Below are 23,703 nucleotides of genomic sequence, written 5' to 3' on the forward strand. Positions count from 1 at the left end.
TCACGTGTGCATCAGTTGGAATACCTGCCTTGTCCTCAGACAGATTTAATGAAATACCCAGCCGACCTTGAATACAGCTCTATCTTTCCTCATGACAGAACTATTCAAGCTGTTGGTCAGTATTTGGACAAGGATTTCAGATTTGGCCAGGTTTTGCCTTGAACTTCATGCACTAAGTGAGCACAGAGAATGACAGTCCATGGCTTCACTGAAACTAGAATCACATGCTCCACTCCACGGCACGGTTCTGAACACCCTGGCAGGGGTGCTGGTTGTGACATCACACTCAGAAGATGCTGAGAGATGCAAGAGTGCTAATGATCTGCTGAAAACATTTGAGGATTATTGATGAAGATGATGTCTTTCGAGGTACAGCTGGAGAATCACAAAAAGGTTGCTGAAAAATAGTTTGACAGTCAACCTCCTATACATGGAGAAAGAGGCAATGGCTGGAGTGCAGCCATAATTAATAAACTTGTTCATTTGATCATTTTCTGGCAGGATGCACTAAGCAGTAGAGAAGTCCTCGAAACATTAACATGAATCTGTCACAACTTTACAAGATACAGCCTGCGTGTGTGGGGTTTATTTTTTTGAGAGCCGGATAATATTATGTCCACCTCTATGGGTATAATCTATAAGAAGCAGCTGTGCCCAAGAGTGATGTAGTTGAGAGAGAGCAAGAAACATACACACACCAAGGTAGAACCATACTTCTCAGCATCTAAAAAGAGCTGTATCACACAGCTGACAATAAGCATTTCTCCAAGTTCTGATTCTTACACATTCAGGTAAACAGAGGTAGCAAAACCATCTGCATTAGTGCCATTTAGTGACTTCCAGTAATGTGTTATAGTCTATTGCTTGTTGGGGAAGTATTATCAATTGTAAATTGGAGTGAAGCATGTGCAAAGTAAATCTGTTGTCAGTTACTTAGAACAGTCTAGTTTGCTTGAAAACACCATTTTCTCAAAATATGGGCTTAAATAACATTTTTTTTAAATCATCCTGTCGTCTAGATATGTCCTCAGTTCATGTTGTTGCTTTTCAATTGGCTATATTCTGATTGCTATAAAATAAACCAATAGTTTTGACACAATTAACAATATAAAAGAATCAAAAAAGTTAAAAGAACCCTGGTTCATGCCATTATTTTTAGTGGGGGATTTTGCTGCATCACTGATTTTAAAACCTACCATTCAGGTGTCATGTATATTTTAATATATTGATAACACACAGACTCAAATTTCACTTGAGATAAAGTTAAGCAAAAAAAAAAAGCCATTAACTATTTCTGCACTGGTTACAAATCAGAGTTTTGTTTTGCAACTAGATGTTGCAACCCCAAAAGCAAAAAGTCACTTGGTGACATTACTGATACTTTTAAAATAAAATATAAAAAACTAACCCACCACGACACACACACCCTTATGTCTTTTTCATACTTGCTTTCTGTCCTTAAAAATTCCCCACTTGAGCCAATCTTTGCCATTTGACCTGTTCCATATTGAGATTTCCAAATTAAAAGAAACACTGGTATCTCTGTTTCAGGAATAGGTGCTGATTTGGTGCAAACACTGCAGGAAGTTGTATGAAATTAAAAACTAACCCAGTCCACAGGGAGACCAGATTGTCTTGCACCATAATCGTTACTGTGGGATTTGCTCTATTGTTAACCTTATAATTCCGAGAAAAGAAAGCCCTTTCTGTCACCCCACCATGCAAACTCCAAATACCGTTGTTTCAGTGAGCAATGAGGGTGAACTACTGAGGGCTAAACCCCCCTCCTTTGAAAAATTGTGCTGGGATTTTAAAAAACTGAGGAAGTTTAACATGAGATTAGGCTGCGGTTTTGTTTTTCTCGGGCAGGCATAAGTGCCAGCTGGAGTTGGGGGATCTTACAGATCACCTTTTACAAAAAATTGCTTTTGTGGCTTTCTGTGTTGAGTGCTCCCCCTGGTTTAGTGGCATACCCTGGCCTGCCTGCCCCTTTTAGGTTAGATAGTTGACACAGCTATTATGTATACAGGCATCTGCGTTTTTTCCCACATCAAAATTTATTTTTAATTTCCCAAACTGACCCTGTCCCTAGAGTTGGAGGGTGACTAGAACCCACTTGATTCTTGCATGGGCTGAGAGAGAGCAAAGTTTATTATTTCAGAGGCTTCTGGAAGAGTCTAATAGTGGAGAGGCCAAGGAACTTGATGCAAAGTTATTCTTTGCATTCCTTTCCCATTTTTGTCTCACACAGAGGGGGTTTCTGTTAGAAAGGGTCAGTGGAGTGTGGTGGTATGCACCCTGTCATTCAAAGCCTTTGCTACTTGAGGGAATGAGACTAACGTAAGAGCTGAATCACTTGCCACCGCTGAGCTGAAAATGACCAATTCTCCACGGCTTTTATAGTTCAGAAAATAAAACGCTTCATTGGTCAGTGAGGAGAAGATCAGCTTAATAGCTTTGCTTTTTTATTTGTCTTTCTATAGGTTAATTCAGTAAGAACAGGAGTGGGGAAAAAGTGCATTGTTCCAGTGTCTTATCCTATGTCAGCCGCATTAGCTCCTGGAGTTTCGCCAGCCATGCCAGTGCCTATGCCAGGTGCTACCCTTTCTGGCACAGTAACACCTTATGTGATGCCTCTTTGTCAATATGGAGGAGTTTTCCCTACGCCAGTTTATGGAGTACAGTGGTCGGGCACAACAGCACAACCTGGGATTGTAGGAGCTCAGAGTACTGCACAGTTTGCAGCTCTTGGCAAAACTGGCTTGCAGATGTTTCCAGTGTCACTGCAGCAGCCCGCTGTCAATCCACCTGGCCCTAACATGAAAATAACATAGCTCTCTTGCCTTTTGATAGATAATGATGATTTCAAAATTGGAATGCTGAGTGTTTTGAGCCTATAGATGCCATATGTGTTTGAAGAGGTATGGTTCTTCTGCTGGCACCCAGTTCAGGCCTAATAGCACACACAGCCATACAGTGCATCAAGCAATCACTGTGAAATGTTTTCACGAAAGATAGTTGGTTTGTTATGGCAATATTTGCTTAAATGTCCTTGCTAAAGACACTTTATTCTCTTGTGTTCCCGTGTTCTACACTTGCAGTCTTTAAAGTTAATATACTTGAATTGAAGGTTACAAAATTGTATTAACCCTTGCAGGAGTACAGTGCCTTGAATTTAAGCTTTTCAGTCGCAGCTGGAAAGAGATGTAAAAATATTTGAAAGGTGTATTTTATTTACAATCTGCTTGTGAGTTTAAATTTTTATTTTTTTTATTTGCGAAAATACTGAAGGTTTACAATTGAAGCTCTTGATTAGTTCCATTTTCTACTGTAAATGCTTTTATTTTAATTAGTGGGTTGAATTTAAATGTTTTAAGGCTTTTCAGAAGTTTGCAAGGTGAGATTGGTTTGACTGAGACACTGATCTAAATCCATTTGCATTTGTACAATGAGTAGTGAAATATATGCATTTTAAAATAGAAGCATTTACAAGAACAATGAAAGAACGTTGTACATAAGTATAGGGAATAGCTTTGGGCAGTGCATTTCCTTCTGTTATGCAGTTGTTGGTATATTTGTTGCAGATGACAACTTACTTTTGTTACAGGGAGCAGGCAGGCAAATGCTGCTTTCTTTTAGTTCAGCAGCAAATTGATTACATTTTGTTTCCCCCAACGGGCTTGTTTAATTCAGTTAAATTACAAATCCGTGCATGTTTCATCAATGAACAATCTAACTGAAATCTTGATTATAGGACAACCCATCTCCAGATTGCTATAAGAAGTATGTAAGTATAGTACTTGCGTGTACTCTCCCTTCAATTCTGACAGCAGTGTTGGTTAAGAACAATATTTTTTGTCACTGAAGTGCTAACAGTACTTGCACTGAAATGGAATGAAATGTGAAGCTCTTATTTTTCTTTTTTCTTATGTGAACAGTGAATCCTTTGGTTTTGGGGGTTTGAACACGGTTTGTTTGAATTTTTTTTTTTTTCAATTTTAATTAAGTTTGCATTGTAGGTAGCAAAGACACCTCTCTTCTGTTTGACAGATGCTTTTTGTCCATTTTACTGTGCGTAGAATCTGCATCTTCACCTCTCAGTCAAAAGGCACAAGGTAACCACTAAAACTGATGTACTGATGCTAAGTTTCATTTTAACAGAACACACTAAGGGAAATCATTATGGGCACTGGTAACAAAACATTACATGGTCAGATTTGAAGGCACACTGCTCTAGATTTCTTTACTGCAATGACATTTTATATTACCTGCCAAAGGGTGGGGATGTCTTGTGCTGCCAAGCTGTGAATTATATAGTTCTGTTGTACTTTGAGCATTATAACTGTCTACATTATTTTGTTTGTACCCTTTAAATATATTATTCCATCGATTCAGTTAGAATTGAATTTTGTAGACCATGATGCAGAGTCTTCTGCCTGGGCAAAATACTTACTGTAGTAAGAGATTTCTGTTCTCTGTAACATGTATCTTTAATTAATTAATTTCTTTAGATTCATGTCTGTATGCTTCCTGAGCAAACATGGAAAATATGTTCTCACATCATTTCTCCTTCAGCTTGCACTGGATCTCACAGTTTGTTGCGATTGCCTGATGTATAGTCCACCCCTTGTATACTGACAAAGTCAGTGGCACTAAAATCCCCCAGAGATTGTATATATTAAAAAGAAGAAAAATAAACATTTTGTGCTTGAAAACTGTGTGACAAACTTAGTGTTTTCCTAAAACTTTGAAACAGATTGTTCTCTAACTGCACTAGACAGCTGTCCTCCACCTCCCTACCCAGGCCATCGGTTCCTTTCCTTGCTTTTAAGGTGCAAATGCTGCCTTTCCCAGGTCTTGGCTGCTGCCTGTAATTGCCACTGTCCCAGGGTATGTAGCAGTGGAAGTGAGACTGTGCTGAAAGAGTCTGCACAGCACACACCTCTTCAGTCATGTTAGCCATTTCTTGCCTCAATTTTTCTGGTGCTACGTTGCACATAGACTGGGAAGTAAACCCAACTGGATGTTCCAATTGGTTGTCTTAAGTGAACTGCAGCACTGCAGATGGCCATTAGGCTACCAGAGCTAGGCAGATGGTGGGAAGAGACACTTGAATTTGAGTGAATCTCCCCTGATGAAATACCAAGGCTCCCCTTGTAACTCAACCTGTGATCATGTAAATGTGACAATATACCGATGAAAATCAGCCCTGAAGTATTAACTGTGTGCACCATGCACACTCTTGCCAAACTCTCTCACTCAGACAGACTGCATTGCAGAGATGAGAGGAGGAGAGTAACTGTAGACCAGATGTTTAGTGCATCTATTTCAATTTTTCAACTGCCCTATGTACGTGAGCTGGGCAGACATTAGGTCCGAGACTCTCCTGAGTTCAATTTTTCTTAGTTTTAAAATATGGACAAGTTGCAGTGGGGGAGGTTTCGGTTGGATATTAGGAAAAACTTTTTCACTAGGAGGGTGGTGAAACACTGGAATGCGTTATCTAGGGAGGTGGTAGAACCTCCTTCCTTAGAAGTTTTTAAGGTCAGGCTTGACAAAGCCCTGGCTGGGATGATTTAATTGGGGATTGGTCCTGCTTTGAGCAGGGGGTTGGACTAGATGACCTCCTGAGGTCCCTTCCAACCCTGATATTCTATGATTCTAGGGATTGGAGTTCTCTGGCTACCCTCAGTCTCTTCTTTCCAGACCCACAACACACAAGAGAGAGTGAGTAATTGCTGCATTAATATATGTATACAGTCATCTATTGTGTGTCCAAGAAGCGTCAGTAATACTGTGCTTATAAATAGTGTTGAATTTTGAAAAAAGAAGTGAATTTTGAGTGTGAGGCATACACAGCAGTATTGTTTCCTGAACGTACTCTTTACAATGGTGCTTTGAAAGTCATTTGTGATGTACATTTCTGAGCGACCGTTCTTAACTAGTGAGAGGGATGCAGAGTAGTGGAGATAGAAGTTGACAGTTTCATTAAAATATCCTTTATTTTGATCTCCAGATAAATCACCATAGTTGAGATCCTTCATGCTACTAACTTTGGGCTAAATTCTGCTGTCTTTCCTCATGCCGAGTAGTCTCTTGCTCTGAGTCATTCCAATGAAATAAATGATAATGCTCGTCAAGCCAGGTACTATTCATTGTCAACAAGGGGATCCAAATCTGGCATGTGCCCAGCTTTTAGAGGCTATAAGGACTTCAAAAGACTCCTCTGTGGGTACCAACCATTGGATATGCTCTCTGTACATGCAACTTGTAGCTGCTCAAAAATCATTCTTTGTCTCTGTTAGCTTAATGCTCTCCCACCAGTTCAGTGTAGTGGGGGAAATCAAGAGAATATGTCTGTATTATCTCAAATGTTTCTAGCTAGCTGCATATGTTTATATTAGGTCTTTGAAAAGGTAACTGAGTGTGAGTGTCATCACCTGTGCCGCCTATAGTTAAGGTTATCTGACATTTTCCATTATAAACCCCTGGTTTCAGTTGCTTATAATTTTGCCAAACTTAAACTGATCAGGCTGAAATTTTCCATACTGGATGTGTGCCTACAATTGAACTTTTTTAAAAAGTTTCGGATAAAGCAGCTCAGCCATTCCAGAGGAGGAGGGTGGTGAGGTGGGGAATCTTTCAACACTTCTGTTGAGAAACTCTAGTGTCTCTATCTTTTGGAGCAGAGACCCTACATTTTGCAGGGTGCTTGCCCTTGGTGTCAGGAATGTGCCATTTGTCATTCCCATGAAAATATTCCCAAATCTGGCCAAATTATAAACGTCTGAAAAATCTGCTTGCACATGCACCATAGAGCTTTGTTTGGCAACTAAATTCTTGGAAGATTGCATCTGCATTGAGCATGCTCCATCCTTGCACAGCTCCTCCTTCAAGACCAGACTCTGCATCTGTCATCCCCACAGAGTGACTGAGCATGCTCCATCCAGGGCTGCAGGGGCTGAGCAGGCTTTTCCTGCAATGGGGGTGCCAGGCACCATGACTAAGAGCAGGGAGACATTCTTCCATGCTCTCCGTGCTCCTGCTGCCGGTGCCCAGGCAGCAAGGAGGAGGAGGAAGCCGAATGACCCAAATGCAAAGGGGTGAGAAGCAAGGGAGAAGGAATAGGAGCTGGGAGTGCAGGGCAGGAGCAGAGAGGACAGAAGATATTGGGGGAGGGGGGAGTATACAAGTGAGGGAAGCAGGAATCATTGGGAGACCTGGGGCAGCAGCTGGAGGAGATACGAGTAGGGCAGGTGACTGGGTCATGAACTGGAAAGGTGGGGTTAGAAGCAGAAGTATCTTTGCCCACTAAGAGACCACTCCCTTACAGACCCTGGGAGGGAACCCATTATCCCTATGCTCACCATTCCTCTGCTGTCTAGCAAGTATCCTTGAACCTCACTGGCATAGTGTCTCCCTTATCCCCCTGTCATGCCAGGACAACATAGAAGATAATAGCCTTCTACTGCGACCAGTTACTCTGTTAGTTCCTATGGTAGAGAATGTGCCATGGAACTAAAGAGCTCAATCCTGCTGAGGTCCCATGTGAAGGGCCAGCATGGATCCCTGTGATAGAAGGTTTTTTTCAGTGTTTAAGCTTCTAGAAGCTTAGGAGATAACATGTTTAAAAATTTAAAAGCAGCAAAGTCAAGCACTCAGCAGTTAGCAAATGCCATAATTAAGTTGGCTGTGCAACTTTAACTCAGTTCCCTTGTGTGTTTTCATTATGACAGGCTTTCATTACAGGGTCACATCCTATTTTGGTCCACAAGACACCTGTCTCATTTAGGGCACTTGATGGACCTGCTCTAAGAATGAGCCAGGTTTGTGTAGTGAATCAGGCTGTCGTCTGTAGGATCCCTGCTTCATTGGTAGCAAAAGCTAGTTGTGTACTATTTGCAGGACTGGGACAGGCGGGCCTAGACCTGCCCAAGACTGAAGGTCTACCCCTCAACGAAGGGGGAGGAACCACTAAGCCCAGGCCACAGCTGAGTACTGGAGACAATGAAAGAAAAAACAGGAAAAGGAGTGAGGTTAGAGGTTGTTAGTAGTGTAGTGAACGAGGCAGGGGATTGCAGGAAGAGCACGGATGGTCTTTTGGATAACTGGATTCTGCCTCTGCCACTAAGATCCTATGTGATGCTGGGCAGGTCACTTAAACCAAACTTCATAGGTGGTAGCTGTGTTCCTCATTTTCTGGGTGTCAAGCATGAGACCCATGGGGTCAGATTTGTTGAATTGCTGGAGACTTAAATTTCCCCTATCTCGGCAAGGTAAAGATTCTCCTGTGCAGTATTCTCACTGGAGAAAACAATGGGATGTATTGAACCTACAAAACCAACCCCACAGACTAGGACTGAAACCCCCGAATAGTGTTTGTACATAGGTGGTGTTTGAATAGAATAGTGACCATCCTTCCAGCATCTTTGCAAGTCACCCATGAAAAGTTCTAATCGGATTTCCCAGTTTTTCAAAGCTTTGAGTCCAATGTGATTTTTCTTTCTCAAAATAAGCAGAGGTTCCAGGTCTAGTCCAGCAGGGTTCAGGTGCCATTTGTAAACTAATATATATGGCAAAAACCTGCAGAGTTCCTGAATCATTGCCCTCCCGCTGAGGTCAGTTGGGTATTTCTTATTGAAGCGATTGGCCATGAGGTAGGGGTCACAAACTAAATAGTTCATGGCTGAGACCTAAATAATAACTTGTAAGGTTTCCTGCATCCTCCTTCCCTTTTAAACCCTAGACTTACAGCACCATTGGTAAAAGATGCTGGGTGTTGGAGTAGTTTGTGTGTGATGAATTGTGTAGTAAGTCTCTCTGCATAGGAGGCAGTTGTGTGTACACACAAATGTTTTCATTGTCAATAGGGGATGCATATCTTGTTGTGTGATTGGGGAGCTGACAAAGGGACAAACAAGGCTGACCAGATGGTGCTGGGAGCATTTGGTTCTAGTATGTTCTATATTATTTATTGAGTCTTTTATTTCTAATCTTAGATTTTTTTATACTTTTTTTTTTTTTAACCTGGACTCTGGCCTGCAATTATGAAGCCAGGGTGGTACAGCTCTCTAGAGAGCTACAAGGGCCATGGCTATTCTGGGCCTTCTGTGGTGTTGCTCCTGAATGGGTCTGAGGCAGCTAAAATGACTTCCTAGCATAGATTCTTGAGTCTGACTCCTGATGAGCTTAGATGTGAAATTTTTGAGGCTGTGTAGATGAGGCCTGGTGTGAGCAATTATCTCATTGGCTACTTTTTGATCGGCTTTGTTGTGTCAACAGCTTCATGTGCAGAGGCCGATAAATAACTCCTCTTCTGTTCCAGGAGATCAAGTTCTAGACCCTGATCCTTGTTCATTCTCTCCTCACTGAAGTTAGGAGAAAGACGTGCTAGCCCTGATAAACCCAAAGAGGTTGGTGTCAGTAATCAAAGAACTTGGTGCTAAAAGGGATTTGGATGTGCTATAAAACTATTCAAGGTGCTGTTGGCAAATAAATCCATTGTAAATAATGGATCTGGGATTTGATTTTGGATAGTCTGTCTGATCTAGCATGTACAGCATTAGAAACCTGGCTGGATAACAACTTGGCCTCATTTTTTGAACTTCCTGGTCCCTCTTTCTTTTTTCAGAGTGCCAGTTGTAATGTAGGTTTCAGAGGAACAGCCGTGTTAGTCTGTATTCGCAAAAAGAAAAGGAGTACTTGTGGCACCTTAGAGACTAACCAATTTATTTGAGCATGAGCTTTCGTGAGTTAGTGACAATCCTCTTTTAGATCCTGTCTTGAATGTTAGAATTTTTCTCCTAGAATGACTTCCAGACTTGGAATCTGGAGGCCTGAGCATTTGAAGCATTTGGATCTTCTATGTGCAAAGCATAGTCAGTCTTCAGGCTTTTCTTGATAAATACCCTAACACTGGGCATGTCAGGGAAGCTTCCAGCAGTGCTCGGTTGTAACCGTGAAGCCCCTGTGAATTCTTCTTGGTGATTTCAACGCTTGTGGAGGGGTGAGAGGAGCTTGGATTCGTTTACTTTGCTGGCAGACGGATTCACCAGTGTATATTCAACATGCTAGGATAGTCCCACGTTCGAGAGGGCCCCGCTGATCTCTTGGGGATAAGAAATCTCCAGGGTAGATCCTCCATCCTTTGAGAAGAATTATGCACTGCAATCCGCTGTGCAGCATGAGGTCTGCCTCCAGCCCCTGGATCAGACCTGCAGTACTGAGCTGCCACAATGGCTCCCGTACCCACGTCTTTCCCTGAGATTGTTGATAGGCATGAAGAAACTTACAGCATAAGGGAGTGGGGCCTTTAGCAGCGCAGGGCTGGGCTTTGGTGGTTCTGCCCTACTTTCTCAGAACGCCCTGTAGTGGGGCTCAGCTTGGGAGACATTTCAGCCTTAAAGGCTCAATAAATATATGTGCTGCAAATCATTCTTTAGTAGAAAATACCATTCAAGTCTTTGTCCAAGTACAAAACTGGGGAAACAGTCTGTATTACTGAAGGGTTCAGAGGAGCAGCCGTGTTAGTCTGGATTCGCAAAAGGGACAGGAGGACTTGTGGCCCCTTAGAGACTAACCAATTTATTGGAGCATGAGCTTTCGTGAGCTGCAGCTCACTTCATCAGATGCTCATGCTCCAATAAATTGGTTAGTCTCTAAGGTGCCACAAGTCCTCCTTTTCTTTTTGTATTTACTGAGTTACTTGCATAGTGTTTTCTGCTAAAGAATGATCTGGGGCAGATAAGGTAAAATGCAATTTTCACTAAAGCTTTGCCGTGCATGTAAACCCAGTGGACCTGTTCTCTCTTGCTCATTCACCATACACTCCGCATGGCAGTGGAAAATCAGACTCTGGGTTTTTAATGTACCCAATTGCAACACATTGATAAATCTCCGTATCGTCAGTTAGAGACTGTAACACAGTGTTCCCCAAACTTTTCAGGGTCACATCACACTGCTGTCTGCCCCATCCCCCCCAGGGCCCGGAGTGGGGGCCGTGGCTCGGGAGGGGTGGGGGGACATGGACTGGAGTAAGGGGGCCAATGCTGGGGCCGCACCTGGGGGCAGGGACGGGGCTGAGAATGGAGCCCTGGCTGTGAGCTATGGCTGGCAACCTGGGCCTCAGGCACGGGGCCAGCAGTCGAGGCCAGGAGCAGAGATGAGTGCCACTCCCTTCCCCTCCCCTCCAGCATCAACATGGGGGCTGGTCCGGGCCACACACCGGGCCACGCGCCGCTGCCCTCCCCCCCGCCCCCCCAAACATTCCTCCACACCCCCTTTGGGGCCCTCTGCTGTAACAGAATGCTGGTCTAACCCAGCCTGCCAGCCAAAGAGATGTGTAGGAAATGGGGAAAAGGCCACTCTGCAGTGGGCTAACCAAACAGGAAGTGCACATGCTGGTGAAGAGCAATGTATATTGAGCAGGACAAACATTGTGAAAAATCATTTATCAGGATTTCGTCTTCTATTTTGCAGGGCTGATAGCTTCTTCAAGAACCCGTCTAAGATCCCTTTTCAGTGTTTACTTCCTTCTCCATCCAGGCTGTCAGCGGCAACTGGATATTGTGGGAAATAAAATCATTTTTTTTCCTTTTCCCACCCGGCACAAGGTTTGGGTTACTGGATTACCTGTACTCCTTTATGCACTTAATAAGGATGTAGTCAGATGTTGAGGTCTCAGTCTCTGTCCTGTAGGGACTTCTGGCTGGCTTCCGAATTTAGAAGTGTCCTTAGAGATGTGGGATAGGCTTCAGCTAGTTGTTTGAGCAGAAGTCTGGATTCTGTTTTTGACTTTGCAACTGATTCATTATGTGATTTTGAGCCAGTCCATAACCTCCCAGTGCCTCAGTTTCCCTGTCTGTGAAATGGACATAATGCTCACCCACCTTTTGTTAAAGCACTTTGAGCTCTGTGGATGAAAAGTGGCATTAATTACTGTTAATGGGAAGTTGTTCAGGTATTGCGGTGAATCCAAGTCCAGGCAGAATTTGACTTTGATCAGAAGCAGATGGAAGAATGACTGTCAGTCTCAGTCAAGGCAGCTTTTACTACTTTTCAAAGTGGGTTAGTGACACATGTCCAGGCAGGTCAGAGCAGCTAAAGTGATGGGTGGGAGAAAGGAGAGAGTGGATTTAATATAAAACACCATGGGAACCGAGACCCATACCATACATCAACAGAATCATTCTGCTTGTACAGTACGCCCTTCCCCCTTATCCTTTTGTCTTTCCTTTGCTCTGAAGAGCCTACAGTCTTAGAGAGAGCTATCAGTCTTATTTTATACTGAAAGAGCCCAGCAGACTTTGTGCCTTGTATAAACCAAACGTGCTTGCAGCTCTGATAACCCCGGTGCATGTCTCTGTGATATAGACGGGAGGAATTCAGTGCACTTCGCTGCAGGCTATCAAAAAGGGTTGATCTGTGACTCTAGCTAACGCAGAATATGTGGAACCACAACGAGGGAGTGGAGAAAGGTGTCTCTGCTTGTGTGTTGCTCTGTGCTCGCCTGTAGGTGCATGCTTTGAGTTTGTTTTGAAGATGACATTTTAAAGCTCCGTGAACTTGGTGCCAGGGCCCTACCGAACTGATTGTGTCCTACCCGCCCTCTTGCACTGGTGAAGGTAGGAGGGCCTGTAGGATGATGTTCAGACCCGGTGTTCTCCCAGCCTGGTTTATCCCCTTCTCTGCAGTCCAGGTCTTCTTAGGGCCATGGACTTGGCCTTTTTTCTTTAGGGCCAATTCAAACAATGCTGCCAAACCTGGCATGGAACAAGGAAGCCCCTTGTTCATGGGTAGCCCCACCAATGCAAAAGTGCCATTTCCGAATCATGCTGCAGTAACATGCGACGCTGTTCCTGCTGCTTTGAGCTGACCGAGATCTCTGTGGTGATAACTCAGGACTCAGAACAAACAACCATTTTAGCACGTCCCAGATTCCCACTCACTTCCCTCGTACAATAAGAAATCTCCATCCAGTGTTCTCCTTCCATCCACTGACACCAGTTCTGGACACATTCTCTGGTTTCCCCCATCACCACCTCCTGAGGGACTGGAACGCTCCTGGCCATTGTGATATAGAAGTTAGGGGAAAGGTTGCACCCTGAACCTTGGGTCCCAATTGAATGGCTTAGATGTGCTTGAATGGCCCTCTATACAGGAGCTTTAAAATATCCTGGCATTTGAGAGAGCTTTCAGCATGCTGCAATGGACGTTGTCATTCTTCTCTTGGGTGATTGACTTCTGCTTCCATAAGACACCTAAAATGCCCACAGCAGACAGGCACCTTCTAATGAAGATTTAGTTCCTATAGTACATGATGGGTCTGTAATCTGCTGTGGCGGTTTTGTTTTTTAGATTCTGACAATGAGAATGCCACCGATTGATGCGGGACCAGCTCAGCTGCAGTGCCAAGCACAAGGGCCTACGTCAGCTAAGGAGGACAAAGAGGAGGATGTGAAATGATGTAACGTGAGAAGTTCTGTACCGCTCTGGTCCACTCTGCACAATTTTGTACCATCTTTCTAAGCTTTTCTATTTATAGCTGGAAACACAAATGTTATGCAAAATAAAGGAAAAATATTTTGGGGGAAAAGGATTTTGTTCCCTTCTCTTGTGATTTCAGATCTGAGCTCTTAGGAGCAATCTGCAGAGGAGAAGGGGTGAGGCCCCGGCTTCACCTGCACCAGCCGAGCATCTCACAAGCAAGCTCTTTATCACGTTACAGCACTCAGATTGGTATTCAGCTCGAGGCCACCTGGGCTTTGCATTCCACAATGTAAACAGACAGCCTTTCGCTGACTCAGTCAGAAAGGTGCACTCAGAGCTAGGCCCCGACCAGGCTGGGCTTTTTGGTTGCCTTCCCGTTCCTGCTTCACCCAGAACAGCTCACTTAGTCCAAGTGACTTGAAGGAAGCCACACCAGCCCTTTTTACCTTGCCTCGTAGGCCCTGATTGGCTTCTGTCTGCTCCCCGCTCTTCTAGCTGCTGGAAGACCAATTCTCCCAGAGTTCTGCCCACAGCTGATCCTGGCTGGCCTCTCTAGGCAGCTCTTGGAGGTCTAAACTCACTGCTCTTTTTCCCCAAAAGGACACCTTTGGGTGGGGTTGGCCAAGGTGTCAGGGCTCCAGCAGGGGGCAACAAATGCCTGACACACCCCCACAGAGGCCTGACTTTCACATTATTTTTGCTTCCTAGAGTGAATCATAATTTAATTTAATTTAGTTTTCAAAAAACAAAAATAGGCATATTTATTCCAATTCTACTAGAATGAGAACCAGTTCCATTTATATTTCTCCAAGTCACAAAATGAAATTCATAAAGATAATATTCTTTTTTTAAAACTGGTGAAATTCAGTAAGAGAAATCGACAGTGAACTTTGCTGGAGAATAAGCTTGTTACTTGGCTTTTTTCTTTTTTTGAATAGACTAGCTGCATTTTCTTGACAGAGGTAAATACAGGTGTCAGGTCTCTTCTACTTTTAAATCTAAAAATGTTCCGAGAGAGAGCCACTAACTGGAGCAATTCGTAAAATACTTTAAAAGTGCCTTCAACAGAGAACATGCTAAAATTATGTGGTGGGTGATTTCTCTTTCTTGAGTCACTGAAGACCGCTTCTGACTGTCCCCTGGGTGGAGGTGATGTAGAAATGAGTTTGTAGCACTTATCTCATGAGGCTGCAGATAGCCACTGAAGTGCGTGGCAATTGGGTGACTTTCTAGTGCTCTCACTGGGGAAGGCTAAAGAGTGCTGGTAGCCCCAAACTCTTCCACACTCCAGCTGTTATGCACTTGCTTCCTGTCTGGATTCTAACTAGAGTCCCTGACCTTTCACCTTCTCTTCTCTGATACCGTGTGTGACCGGGGTCCCAGGGAGCCTCACTGAAGTTACTCAGCTAGGGTCAATGGCAAAGAATGGGGCAAACAATCCCCAAAGCTGGTGGATATTCCAATACTTAGATTTACCAAACCAGCACAAAACGGCTTCTATAATATCTTACTGGGTACCCAGAAGCCAACAATACAGTTCCCTTAAAGCAACCCAGCCTCAGGCCTCCACCCAGACACCCAAGTCAAATATGATGAGGAGTACTGAAAATCGTATTCACCATATAAGAAAGTTCTACCAATCCCAAAGGATCGGACATATTACTTCTCAGGTTAATGAATATTTCAGATCTTACCCAAATACACGCTTACAGCCAATCCATATTAACTAAACTAAAATTTATTAAAAAAGAAAAGACAAAAAGTATTGGTTAAAAGATCAATGTACATACAGACATGAGTATAGTTCTCAGATCAGATTCATAGTGGAGATGGTGAGCTTTGTAGTTGCAACGCGTTCTTTCAGAATTAGGCCATAGGTTATAGTCCAGTGTTCATATTCAGGGTGATCCAGATGGGACTGGAGATCTCAGTCTTATGACTTAAGCTACCCCTGCATGAAGCATCAAGCAGATCTGAGATAGAAAGTTTCAGGACCCAAGACATCTTTATACAGTTCCGGGCCTTCTTTTGACAGCTCAGAGTCCTTAGGTGAACAATAGGCAATCATGGAGACTTTGAGGTAGACCTATTTCCTAAGCATCACCAGTAATTAGCTACAGGGATTAGCATAAGGCAGTTGCCTGTTTTCCACCATTCACAGGTGATTTGCTATACATTTCAAAGAGAGATGAACAGAGTATAGACCAGAATGGTTTGATTACGTTGTTAACCTCTAACAATATGTATGTACATGCATAAAAACACAAACATCATCTACCAATATGTCCCTAAAGATTGAATTTGGGTAATTTATCCTGCAGGGTGCTTAACCCCTTTCTGGCCATGTGTCACACCATGGAAGCATGCAGTCCCATTTTCCACATGCTTTGCACTCGTTGTCATCTCCTCTCACACGGCTGCATCTGGGCATGGTGTGTGGGGAAGTGGTGTCGCCTGCCCTGTCTTTTCCAAAGTTCAGTTCTCAACAATAAAACCTTTTGCTGCCATCATTCTCCAAGCCATTAGGTCCCTGAAATCCAAGCCGCAAGGCGTTACGTCTGCGGGAGGGAAAAGAATCTGTGGAATAGGGGACAGTCTGGGGAGACGGAAGGTACAAGCCATTCATTTAAATCAGCCTGCATTAGATACCCTGGCACAATAAACCATTAAAGCCAAACACCTCCATGTCCTACAGGATAAAAGTCTTAACAGAAGCCGCATTGCAAATAACCACGTTGTAGGCTACGCTGGAATTGAAACATAGCTCCAAAATGGACTGGGTGTGTGATCCTGACACTTCGCTATTCTGCCCAGGTGTAAGGGAATTAAAGCTCATCTGAGACGCACACCAGGAAGCTGTAAGATGGTGGGGGCTGCTTCTAAATTACACATTCTTACCTGCTGCTGGCTTGTCTGCATGTTAGATCCGCTTTGACTCCCTTGCACATGGGTGGTTGGTGTAAATAATTCTGTAAGAGTTTCGCTGAAGACTAAAGGGTCTGAGACACATTCTTATGGCTCCCTTCTGATTTTTGGCCTCTAGCTGGTTTTCTCTTCACTTCCATCAAGCACAGTGAATAAGAAACTCCTTCCTATGCAGTTCCATGGAGTAACTATGGGAATAGCCGGCACACTCCACACAGGACAAGTATGTATCTCACAGACCTGCTCTTCCCGTCATGACAGCTTTCCAGTGAGTATGGCAACACATCACTGCATGGTAACCTGGCTGGGTATTTTTATTCTTTACAGTTTTAATGGGTGCTCTCCACAATGGCTTCGCCAGCTCCTGCGACATTCCAAGGACTGGGCCTTCCCCACTGCATGACCACTTGTAAGCCTTTGGTTATCCTCCTCCTTGTGTGCGGCGTGCAGCAGCGTCCCTGTGGTCTAACCCTCTTTAGTCCGTCACACTCCTGCTTGGCCCTCTGAGCTGAGCAGGGCTTCTCAGAATTCTTGAAGGGAAGCCCCTGGCCTACGAGCCCCTGCCTAATTGGGAGAGCAGGAGCTCCCTACAAACAGCTTCTTAACACTCCTGTAGCAGGCTGGCTGGGAATGCTGGTGGAGCCCTAGTTTTTCTGCAGAGTCCTCCTGGCATTAGTTTGCTGTACAAGGTGCTGCTCAGACCAGGGAGCTCTGTAGTGTGGCTCACACATTTGCTGCTTTTATTACAGTAGGAAATGAGATGTTCTAAAAAGTGCCAGATGGAGACGAATAGCTGAGCTCATCCCATCTGATCCGCTGCGTGGGATTCCCTGCAAAGAACAAGCGGTTTCCTGAGTGGTGCCTTCCTAAGGGACCTGGTGTCCTCAGTGTCTCCACCCTGTGCAGAGCAAGCTGAATGTTCCCCCTTATGTTAGCCATGGAGCTGATGTACCTGGGCTCGAGTTCCAGCTGAAAACCCTTCCTGCTGCCCGAGTTAGGCTCCAGGAAATGACACCCGTCAGCTACTCAGCCTCTGGGCTCCAACTCTAACTGTTAAAATGTTCTGCATCAGGAACTGGCTTCAAAAGCAGGGCTCTTGGAAAAGCCCCCTCATATCCCACCAGACTCACGAGGTATATACACAAATAGGTATTGGATGTAGCAACCCACTCCCAGACGTTTCCGGTTAGGTGTGGGTTCTGTTTTGCTACCGCCAGCCTTGGTAGTAGTTTCCCAGGGCTCAATGTGTCTCACTGGATGCAGCCCAGTGTTAGGATGAGACTGCTCATTCATGCTTTTCTCCCTGAGTCTCACAAATGCAGTCAAGAACCGTGTACACAAGAGTGGACATTTCAGGGTTTACATAAGCAAATGGAAAAAGGAGAAACCGTGAGATGCCTTGATTACAAACCCAGCACTAAAACACAAGGCTTAGGCTCTGCCTGGGGAAAGGCAGTCAAACGGTACTTTCTTCCAGGTGATACGTAAGTGGCATTGAGAATGACTAGCCTCCTGTTACACTCATGTCACAGTTCAGCACCCACTGAGGCAGTGAGGGGTAGTGGTTGGTGCACTGGGTGTGGCCAACAGGAGGCCTGGGTTCTATTCCCAACTATACCTTTTGGCTCGCCTCGTGACACTGAGCAAATCACTTATCCTTGCTGTGCCCCCTTCCATAAAATGGGAGGAAGGGCTCTACCTACCTTGGTTAAGCACTTAGATCTTTTCATAAGCCGTTCTATGCACATGCCAAGTATTAATTAGCGGTAGCGGAGAACAAGTGCCTGGCATGCTTGGCTATATCAGAATGGCCACACTGGGTCAGACCAAAGGTCCATCTAGTCCATATACGGTCTTCCGACTGGCCCCAGAGGGGATGAACAGAACAGGTGATCATCAAATGATCCATCCCCTGTCTCCCATTCCCAGCTTCTGGCAAACAGAGTTTAGGGACACCATCCCTGTCTGTCCTGGCTCATAGCCATCGATGGACCTATCCTCCAGGAACTTATCTAGTTCTTTTTTGAACCCTGTTATAGTCTTGGCCTTCACAACATCCTCTGGCCAGGAGTAGAACAGGTATAGCTGGGTTTGACACTGCACCTGAGGAGCCAAATGGAGCTTTCACCTCGGCTTGGCAGAAGAGGGAAGCAACAGCCTTCTTGACACCCACTGACAAAACCTGCGACTTTCCTTGCTGTAGCAATTCGCCTTTCACCACCTGATATCCACATGGCAACATCAGCAGCTACTTGTCAAACTGACACCCAAAGCAGGTCTTCTCTGGGGCCCATTGCACCATGGGACTCTTCAGGAGTTGGGTTCTGATGCCAGCTCCCCTCTTGCCTTCCCTGAGCTGCATAGAGGCTCTCCAATCTCCTGCACCTGGAGAACCACCCCTAGATCTCTGGCCTATATTGCCTTTCCAATGCACTCCCAGTCTGGAATGCCTAACCCTAAACCGTGGCTTCCTTGGATAGCCGCCTCTCGAATACCATGCTGCTTTGGGTCCAGCATTTGAACAGCCAGAATCGTCTAGTCAGCGTGGGTGCAAAACTGACAGCTGTCTGTCAGACAGAGACTTCTCACTTGTTAGCAACAAAAACAAGATGCCTCTGGGCAAGGGCTTGTAGGGGCAGATTTGGAATGTTACATACAGGTGGGCTTTAAAAGTGGGGACACAAGGACAATAGGATTTGTTCGGAGGAGGAAACTTTCAAAACACACCCAGGTTCCACCACGGGGCGGGAGGGAGAGGGGTAGTGACCAAGGGGAGATGAACTCACAGTAAATACCTAAATACTGCTGAGAAGGAATAATGGGTAGGAGTTGCTTCCGCTTCAGCCAGAGTCTCCTGTGTGTCGCTGTTTCAGTCATGATCAGATTTACACTAAGGGTAACAGAAGCTGCAGAGAGTATTAATGATTTTTAAGGCAAGAGTTAGTCAATTAGCCTTCTATTGGCTTCCAGGGCACTGATTCGGGCCTTTCATGTAGCACCTTGCAAAGCATGTAAGAAGCGGAGGGATGGATCTAGGGATATAATGAAGGAAGGACGCATTGTTTCCTCGGTATATCTATCCACCTGACCTACTTTTGTCAACTCATCATATAATCAAAAGCTTCAGCAGCCCCGGCTTTCAGAACTGCATGTCTAATTTGCACACAGAAGGTGTTTGCACATGCAAGCTGGTAATAGGAAGCTCAAACATGCTGTCTGATTGGATGTGCACTTACGAAAATCAGCCCCTAAAGGTCTGATACCGTGATCTAGAGGGAAGCCATTTAATATGTAAAAGCACCAAGTAGCTTGTTGCTGATGCTTGACTGCACTGCTTTGCAGGAGATCCCAATCTTTCCTGGCCTTGGTTTCCAATCCCCATGGTACGTGAGCTGGTTCAAGAATATTGCAGCCATCACTGATTGAAGGCAAAGATACCACTGCTGATGTGTTTCATAGGAAGCTCTCAAATGGAAGGCTGACCCTTGGATTTCAATGGAGGCTACAAGGAAAACTGGGAATGTGTAGGGCTCTTTCAGACACAAACTCTTATAGGAAAGTTCTACACTTACCATCTTGTAAAATGGTGCTTTGTTATTTAAAAGGCTTTTCCCGCCCATCTCTTTGGAATTTTGTGTTTTTTTCATTGCTGACAGTCACTCTGTAATTCCAGAGAGGCAGTAGAACACGGTACTGGGAAGAACCAATGCTTTCATTTGACAGCAAATTTAGTTTTGGTGACAGTTAAGAGGAGATATTATTTTAGATCCTTAACACCCACAATCAAGCCTCCTGCCACAAGTCCCTGCTTCAGCAAAGCATTTGAGCAAGGGGGTGCATATGTTGACTTCAAGAAAAAACATCTTCAAACCCTTTTTGGATTCGTATAGTTTCTGAGAGATATAAGCGTGTGCTTAAGACTTTTGTTGAATCAGGGCTATTGTGCCAAAAAGGAACATCCAAATGCTGTTTTTTTCCTCCGTTCTTCCCAGGACTGTTTCCAGGTACTCTAGCAATCTCAGCAGAAGAAATTTTTCTGAGGAAAGGGGTGAATTTGCTGGGGTAGGGGTTGGATTCTGGGGGAGGTTATAAAGGAAGTTAGATGCTTTAACAATTACCTTTGCACTATTTATGGTGGCTGAAATGGTGGATTCTTTTGAAAATGATGTCTTTAGCCTCTGTTTGCCAGAAGCTGGGAGTGAGCAACAGGGGATGGATCACTTGATGATTACCTGTTCTGTTCATTCCCTCTGGGGCACCTGGCACTGGCCACTGTCAGAAGACCGGATATTGGACTAGATGGACCTTGGGTCTGACCCAGTAGGGCCATTCGTATGTTCTTATACAAAAACTCTACAAATCCAATGGGGCTTTGGAACCTTAATTTTCCACGTTTGGGACTTATTTGACTCTGCAACCTGCATTTGTTAGCCTTTTTAATATGTTTGGAAATGTATCCGTTTTTACAAAATAAGTCAGCTGCATCAGTAGATCTTGGAGCTGACCTGGTTGACTACAGGCAACAGGAGGAACCCTCATTTTCACATGAATATTCTGGGGTCTGTTGTAACAGTGAGGGGGGGAGAGAGACATGCTTAGGCGGGTCTCCCCTGTGCCATGGCTGGTGGGATAGTTGTGTTTTTATCCTCTCCAGTACAGCGCTAACGTGCAATGTAGGAACAGATGATAACACTGTTTTGGTCATGTGTGATTCTAGTAACTTTTTTCCAGAGTTCCTGATTGGTCATTTAATTTTCACAGCTGGATTATCTGAAAGAAAGAGATGGCACTTTACAGGCTCTGAGTCCAAATAACCAGAGCTGGTCCAGCGCATCTCTGCACAGCCACTGGCCATCCTCTCTCTTCTACACACAGCTTTAACAAACATGGCTGCATTGCAGAACAGTAGAGCTGATTGGGGAAGTTTCTGTTGGAATTATTTTGTGATGGAAAAATACAATTTCTGGAAAATCAAAATGTTCTACAGGAAAATTCTGATTTTGTGGAAAATGGAAAAATGTTTCCCATTGAAAATTTCAATTTTCCAGCAACTGTACTTTCCATTTGGAAAATCAAAATAAAATGTTCATTTTGGGTCAGTTCGAAATGAATCAGAATATTTCAGTTTTTGAACTGACCTGAAAAGGTTTCATTTTAAATGAGTTCAACACAATATTAATCTATATTTCCTTATCAAGGCATTGCCTTATAGGAGTTGTTGTTTGTGCCCCAATTCTCTCCTGTGGGCCAGTATACCTGGGGACCTACATCTCCCATAATGCAATGTGGACTTTCTACTGATTGAGCTGTGTGGTGCATCATGGGAGTCGCATGATTCTGGGTGCATTATGGGAGATGCCATCTTGGCAGAGAGCCTAGCCCATAGGGAAGAATGGGGGCAACAGACTTCTGAACTACAACTCCCATAAGATAATGTGACATGGAAAAATGCAATTTAATATTGAACTGATTCAAAACTAAGCATTCTGGGTCAGTTCAATAAACCAAAATTAAATATTTCAATTTTGGGAATGTCAGACTTTCTTTTCTATCAAAAAAGTAGTAATGAAACACTAGACATTTCTGAATTGAAAATTTTCAGAATTTTGGTTCCTCAAAAACATTAAAAATTTCAACTTTTGTCCCAATTTGAGACAAAAGCAAATGTTGACATGTTAGAAATTCTGACTTCCACTCAGCTCTTAAAATAACACCACCACATTCCTGTGGGTGCAGGGAGAGAGGCTTGCGGGGGGGCGGGAGGCCAAGAGGAGACTGGGCTGTGGAGGAGTGAATGTATAGAGATCTCTCTTGATCTTTTGTGGGGAGGCCCGTCCCATTCTAGAACATCCGGCACCAACAGGTTCTGCAGCCTCTCAGAATACTTTTTGTTATTTGGCGATATTTAAGGAGGCTGGAACTGCTTTTAACTAATTTTGAACCACCTGAGCATTGGTCCTGAAAGTTCTATTGACTTGAATGTTGTGAAAGAGGGAGCTGAGAAGCAATGGAAAAGAAATTCCAGAGCAAAAATATTATCTTTGCCATAATCACATAGAACACTTGTGCTACCCTTGTTTATTAGACAAGGGCTCTCTCCCTGGTGTGGCATAGTGGTGCCATGCTAGTGCAGGCATCACGGTAGCTAGGAAAGAGTTTTTTTTAAAAATTGAATTCAACATGGAAGTAAGCCTGAGTGTTTGAGGTTCAATCCTGCATTGCCAAGGAAGTAGACTACATGCAGTAGGTCTATTTCATTTCTAATTTCTATGGTTCTGTTACAAGGAAATGGGATTTGTGAACACTACATAGTTCTGTGACTCCAAAAACTAGCTTGGAAGGATGACATATCCCTAGTGATGGGATGTCTTGGTACAATTTCTTATTGTACCAGTTGGAAGTGGTCTACTTCCCAGCAATCTGATGGGAAGAAATTGCTCCCTGAAATGTTAAGGTCAAAATAACTAATTTTAAAACAGCTCATTCATAGAAACACATAGCATCTGTATAAAAGACACTTGCCCAATCAGCTATCAAAAATCAAATGACCCCACACAGCAAAAAGGTGACATGTGAAACCACTAAAAGATTTACCCTCGTATCGTCTGTCCGAATCAGAATCGATTCACAGGAAATAATCCTTGATTTCCACATGGATTTGGAAACGCGAAGAAGAGACAAGGGGAAAAAAAATACAGGAAAACTTCAGTGATTGACTGGCGTGTCCCAAGGGCCCATCAGAACTGGTTCCCTTTCTGACTCCCCACTTTCTAATGGTGCTGTAATTTGACATGTATTTACCCAGGGAAATTGTTCACTGCATCTGTTTTTCAGTGAGGCCCTGTTTGAACTGAGATGACTAAAGCATGTAGAAGTTAACTGCTCAAAGTCAGGAAAATGAGTCGGATTCTCAGATAATACTAAGGAACTTTGGCTAATATCCTCAAAGGTATTTAGGCACCCAATTCTGATTAAAAGAAAAGGGGAGTTAGGTGACTCAACACCTTTGAGGATCTGGGCCTCCTGATTCTTTACTACTTCACCCAGGCATTCTGCCTTCCTGAGAACAGCTTTCTGTTTCCACAGAGTAAACTACCCGAACTGCCAATACCGAAATGCCACAAACGTATTTGCCCTCTGCTTTGGCAATTAGTCATACTCTGTTGCCCTACAGCTTGGCCCTATCCAGATACCACCACATTAAGCCAAGTCTTGAGGGTAGAAGTAGGGGAAGGAATCTGGGGGCCCAGTTTACACTCCTGTAAATTACAGGCAGCATGCTGATCTTTG

At 44.0% G+C, this 23,703-nt stretch overlaps 1 protein-coding gene across 21 annotated transcripts in view; it reads left to right on the forward strand.

The window, feature by feature from the left end:
- Positions 1-13,597, forward strand: part of WNK2 (WNK lysine deficient protein kinase 2) — a 173,347-nt gene extending 159,750 nt beyond the window's left edge. For 10 of the 21 annotated variants that reach the window (XM_048857043.2, XM_048857048.2, XM_048857049.2 and 7 more), the window contains 4 exons: positions 4,051-4,115; positions 5,666-5,727; positions 11,479-11,612; positions 13,357-13,597. In XM_048857043.2, coding sequence (XP_048713000.2) covers positions 4,051-4,115; positions 5,666-5,727; positions 11,479-11,612; positions 13,357-13,464 — 369 coding nt within the window. In that variant the 3' untranslated portion in view covers positions 13,465-13,597. Of the gene's footprint in view, positions 1-2,483; positions 4,716-5,665; positions 5,728-6,016; positions 6,146-11,478; positions 11,613-13,356 lie in introns of those variants that run through there. The other 11 variants (XM_048857045.2, XM_048857047.2, XR_007357525.2 and 8 more) reach the window with 10 other exon arrangements.
- The last annotated feature ends 10,106 nt before the right edge of the window (positions 13,598-23,703 follow it).

The sequence above is a fragment of the Caretta caretta genome, chromosome 7, assembly GCF_965140235.1.
Source record: "Caretta caretta isolate rCarCar2 chromosome 7, rCarCar1.hap1, whole genome shotgun sequence".
Classification (NCBI taxonomy): Eukaryota; Metazoa; Chordata; order Testudines; family Cheloniidae; genus Caretta; species Caretta caretta.